Consider the following 4,644-nt stretch of genomic DNA (forward strand, 5'->3'; position numbering starts at 1 on the left):
CTTTCATCCAATTTTTGATTTGATTTGATTTTATTGCTCGCCTTCATTTATTGCACACATCATAAAAGTTCAAGATCAGTTTCACAATGAAAGTGTTTCTTTGTGGGGTGGTTTCCCACCTTACATAAATACCTTGAATAGCCCTCAGGTTATGCAAGACATCACAATATACAGACAACATTATGAGAGACATCACAGTGATGATAATTATCAGTCATTATCTAGGCTACTTCTCAAAGAGAGGGAAATGGAAACTACATCATAGTAGCCTATAGCATCATCATAACAAAGAACAATACTATACAAAACAGTTTAATAATGTCACAGAAGTTGGCTTTCATCTTGCAGTGTTATGAGGTCAAATAGACCTCAAACAGACTGGCGACTGCATGCATGCGATAAAATATGCCAAAAGGAAGTCCAATATTGACAACAGCAGCCCACAAGTTGAATTTGTAGAAATTAGTTTCAGTGTCGTGGTCAAACTGGGGACGAGCACCAAAAGCTGGCATGATCCACAGCTGTCAGAGAAGGAAACAAAAGAGAAAAGGTTTAGTATTTTGTGATTTTTTTTTTTTTAACAGGGAGTTTGAAGCAGTGAAGGAGAATGGTGTACTCACTATGATGTTGCCCATCAGCAGAAACGCACAGACCTCCTTCAACACCCGTCTCTTCCATGAGAGTTTGGGTCTATGCTCAGGCATGTGGTCATGCAGGCCGTGCTCTGTGGGTTCTGGGCTGGGCTTTCTGTCCATGTCTGATCCTTCGAGGCTGCTCAGCTCTTTGCCCGGCTGCAGCACGTATGGATTTGAAAGCACGGTGATTGGGAGCGCGTGCGTCTCATGGAAGGGCTCCCGATGCAGACCTTCGATTATGAAAAGGTTCTGCAGGCCGAGCTGGATCACCATCAGGATAGCCCAGGCCAGGTTTAATCTGTCCAGATAGCCTTTGGCACCACTTCCAACCATGGCTACGATGGTGAAATAACTGATGATGAATTGTCCCAGCGAGGCTCCGACCAGCAGCCCCACATCCAGGCTGCGTGTGGGGTTTTTCTCTGACACATGGTCTCTCTGGTCCAACTTGTAGACAGCACAGCCGATCAAAGTGGAAACGGACATTGTGGTCACAATGACTATATTCATGACAAAGTGCATCATTAGCGCGTTGTCTTTCTTGTAGCCATCATCCTCCTTTTTCATTTGCATCTCATACACAATGAAGGTTGCCAGACCTGCCACCACTAATAGGACTCCCAGGACGGGACCCAGGTATACATCCTTAAGGTGGAATTTGATTTTATGGTGGACATGTGTATCTGTTATGCGACCCACATTTTTCCACATGACATAGGCCAAGGTAGAGGCAAAGAGACTGTACTCAATATTGAAGGGGTACAGGTAGTAGTAGGCCTCCTTGAAGATGCTACACGAAGCGTGGCTGCACTTGCATTCATTATCTCCATAGCTTGCTGTAATACGTGACAAAAAAAGAGAGAAAAGATTTACATTGTAGAATTTCTATTGATTTAGTGAAGATATTTAGGTTTCTCAGTCTGCTTCATTTACCTCCTCTGATGTATAGGTTTCGTCCAGTGAGTTTGGTGATGTTGGTGTCGGGATAATCAGGAACAGTTGTTTGGTGAATGGACTCCTCAGTGACCTCCGTCATCCACACAACCAGGTTTGTGGAGAGGGTGAGCATCAGCCCACAGCTGAATAAAAGATGAGCAAAACAATCAGAAACTTACAGAAAAAAAACTTTTAATTTACCATTCAGTATCCCATAATGTCAATTTTTAATGTCACATTTTATTATAATAGGTTTTTTTTTAATTTGCTTTGACAATAATGTTTTATAGAATAATTCTGGTCGCTTTAGTTGCCTATATCAGTAAACTTTTGAGGTGCAAATTTATCAGATAAAACAAGTGTTTAAAGGACACCAGTCAGGATTGTGACTATACAATATAAATCAGATGATTAATTGATTTATTGAGAGAATAATAACCAGATTTGTCAATAAAAATCAGAATTAATCAGCCATGTACATACACATTGCTGTAGGCAAGGCAAGGCAAGGCAAGGCATCTTTATTTATATAGCGCATTTCATACCAAGGCAACTCAATGTGCTTTACATAAAGACAAAACATTAAAAAAAGAAGCATAAGACTGTAATAAAAATAAGATAGTAATGAGATCATATAAATAAGAAATCCCTATTTTTGGTAATGAAACAACATCAGTGCTGTAGCAGAGACTTCAACATAAAACCCTCTCGGTTTTTCAGCTTATGTTACAGGAGAAGAATACATTTTTACACAACAAAAATGAATACCCTCAGGTGAAACGTGTACAAAAACAGAGTGGTGGGGAAAAGAGGAAGGAAATCCAATAATTGCCTACCGTGTAATGTTCTTTTGAAGTTGCACACAGTCTTTGGCGTGGATGCAAAAGTAGTATGTCTGAAAAATGAATTCAGAATTATCTTAATATTTTGCAACCATTAAAAAACAATGTGACTTGTATCATGTTGGCCATTTTTAGGCATCCATTACCTGCACAAGTAAGAAAAGAAGTTGCACCACTGGAAATGCAACCTTAACAGCAGAATCACAGTGGAGGTAGCCGACATAGCTGGCTATCTTGAAAATGTCCATGATAACACTGAGCAATCCAAATAGGACAAGTCCCCCTGAGGAAAAAAAGAACAGAGAACTTTATTTTTTTTAAAAGTTAATTCTCTGTAAATACAACTTGATTCTAAAGCAACAGGAGGATTCACTTACCCTTGAGCCATATCGGTCCAGCATGGGCATCATGATAAACAACTGCATTTTTCCCCCTGGCTGTGTAGACCATGTAATAAATCATCCAGATCGCAGTGAGGAGGAGAAGGACAATGAGATATATCTGCACATGGTAGATTTTGATGTTGACGTCGTTGTAAGCACTGCCACTGGACAAAGCGCTGCCCAGAAGTAAGATGTTTACACAGATGATTCCAGAAACTATCCATCCCCAGTTTTGCTCCTTCTCTTTTGCAACTCCACGGGAGATGTCCAGGCTGGATTCACATGTGTTCTCCGCTTGACTCTGTGTGTTGTTGGAGAGGTGGTGGACCTCCTCTGTTTCTGTTCCTTTGGCCGTCATCCTGCATGGTTCACATGGATTTCCGTCAGTCAGGCAGTTGCAGGGATGCCCGATGTTCAAACACATGATTCTTCTCTCTATGGTCTATTCACAAATGAGTTGCTTGTTTGAATCTGACCGTACTGTATGTGAGACATTACAGGTTTAACAGCTACACCCACTCTCTGCCGTCCTTTAAAGACAGTTCCCGCCCAAGTGAAACTTTTCCACACAGGAGCCAAATCAGCATAATTGTCACCCTCAAGGTGTTACACAAAAGAGCAGTTTCAAATCAACAAATGGTATTTAATTTCCTCTTTTTCTTCTTATTTAGGTAAGCATTGCATAATAACAAAGCTTTACTGAATAAGAATTCACAATCATTTTTATGTGGAAAGTCATTTACACCCTCCCCTTCCATCCCTGATAAAATCAGGCATAGCAAGTCAATTTAAATAGCTTTATAAAACATAAGAAGAGCTCCTATTGTTTAGCAAAATTGAGCTTTTATTCACTGTGACCTTCTGAAAATAAAGGAAAGGTTTCAGGATACCTGTAAGCCTACCTGGTGTTGTGTGATCCTGAGAGGCTGCCTGATCAGTCATGGCTTTTATACGCCTCCAAAAACCCAGTGGTTTACTGTACAAAGAGTCATAAATGTCAATAAATCTGTTATGAACAAAACCATATTATTACCAAACACATTGTGTTTTGCACAAAATATTCATGTAAAGTTCAAAAGATGTTTCCAGGAAAAACCTTTTCTAACCAATTCCATAATACAAGAAACCGGTTCCTTTATAGATTAACAGCAGTTTTTTTGATTTTGTACTAAATAGATGCCAGCCATAAAAAAAAAAAGTTGTTTGCGCGAAATAAATGCTGATGTTGCTTAATGCTGAACAAAAACTGTTTTGCATAAAGCATTTCTGTATTCATTGATACTTTATAAGTTTTATATGTTCTTCTGTCTTTTTGTTTGTTTTCATTATACTCAGCTTAATCCCCGTCTTTTGCCCTTGTGCGTTACAATCTGAATCTGATCTAAATTCTCTAAGAAGGCGTAGCATGCTTTAGTTGCTTATCTCCTTTGATTCTTTGCTTGAAGGGAATACTTTCAGCTTTTTTAATGCTATTCGTAGCACAATAAAGAGATGTGCCCCCCCCCCCTCTCCTCTTACAGTAGAGTGCCTGAGGTGGAGCACTTGTAAAGCCTGGCCGCTATTGCGGCCTATTGTTATGGAAGTTTCAAGTCTGAAACCTTCATTCTCTGAGGCACTGGTTGGACTGAATTTATTTTAGATCACTTTGTGGTCTTGTCATCTGGGTGGGGCGGACAGCAGAGGTACTTTTTTTATTGTTTTTATTCCAGCGCTCCATCATTGTCACATTGCTAATATCTCATCATTGAATTTCACTATGAGAACAATGGTTTACTGAGAAGAAGGAAAACAATGATTCATCAGTTCTTAAAAATCTTCCCTGTGCGTATGTCATTCACATAGAAGGAG

General features: G+C 39.7%; 1 protein-coding gene across 1 annotated transcript; it reads right to left on the minus strand.

Annotated features, from left to right (window-relative positions):
• Positions 1 to 272: 272 nt before the first annotated feature.
• On the minus strand, positions 273 to 3,276 carry LOC146982879 (proton channel OTOP2-like). The gene is made up of 6 exons (XM_085784164.1): positions 2,791 to 3,276; positions 2,560 to 2,696; positions 2,408 to 2,466; positions 1,569 to 1,714; positions 621 to 1,471; positions 273 to 521 (listed from the first exon to the last, which is right to left on the minus strand). Exons 1-6 carry the CDS (start codon positions 3,218 to 3,220, stop codon positions 351 to 353), a joined length of 1,794 nt encoding a protein of 597 aa, XP_085640290.1. The 5' UTR covers positions 3,221 to 3,276; the 3' UTR covers positions 273 to 350.
• Between the last annotated feature and the right edge of the window lie 1,368 nt (positions 3,277 to 4,644).

Source organism: Trachurus japonicus, chromosome 8, assembly GCF_045865225.1.
Source record: "Trachurus japonicus isolate A0001 chromosome 8, Traja_1.0".
Lineage (NCBI taxonomy): Eukaryota > Metazoa > Chordata > Actinopteri > Carangiformes > Carangidae > Trachurus > Trachurus japonicus.

Bases quoted from the DNA above. Each gene is read 5' to 3' on its own strand.
- LOC146982879 (XM_085784164.1), bottom strand. From the start codon at position 3,220: ATGTGTTTGAACATCGGGCATCCCTGCAACTGCCTGACTGACGGAAAT. The intron at 2,697-2,790 runs GTAAGTGAATCC...TTTTTTCCTCAG, and splicing joins TGGACCGATATGGCTCAAGG to GGGGACTTGTCCTATTTGGA. The intron at 1,715-2,407 runs GTAGGCAATTAT...TCTTTTATTCAG, and splicing joins CTTCAAAAGAACATTACACG to CTGTGGGCTGATGCTCACCC.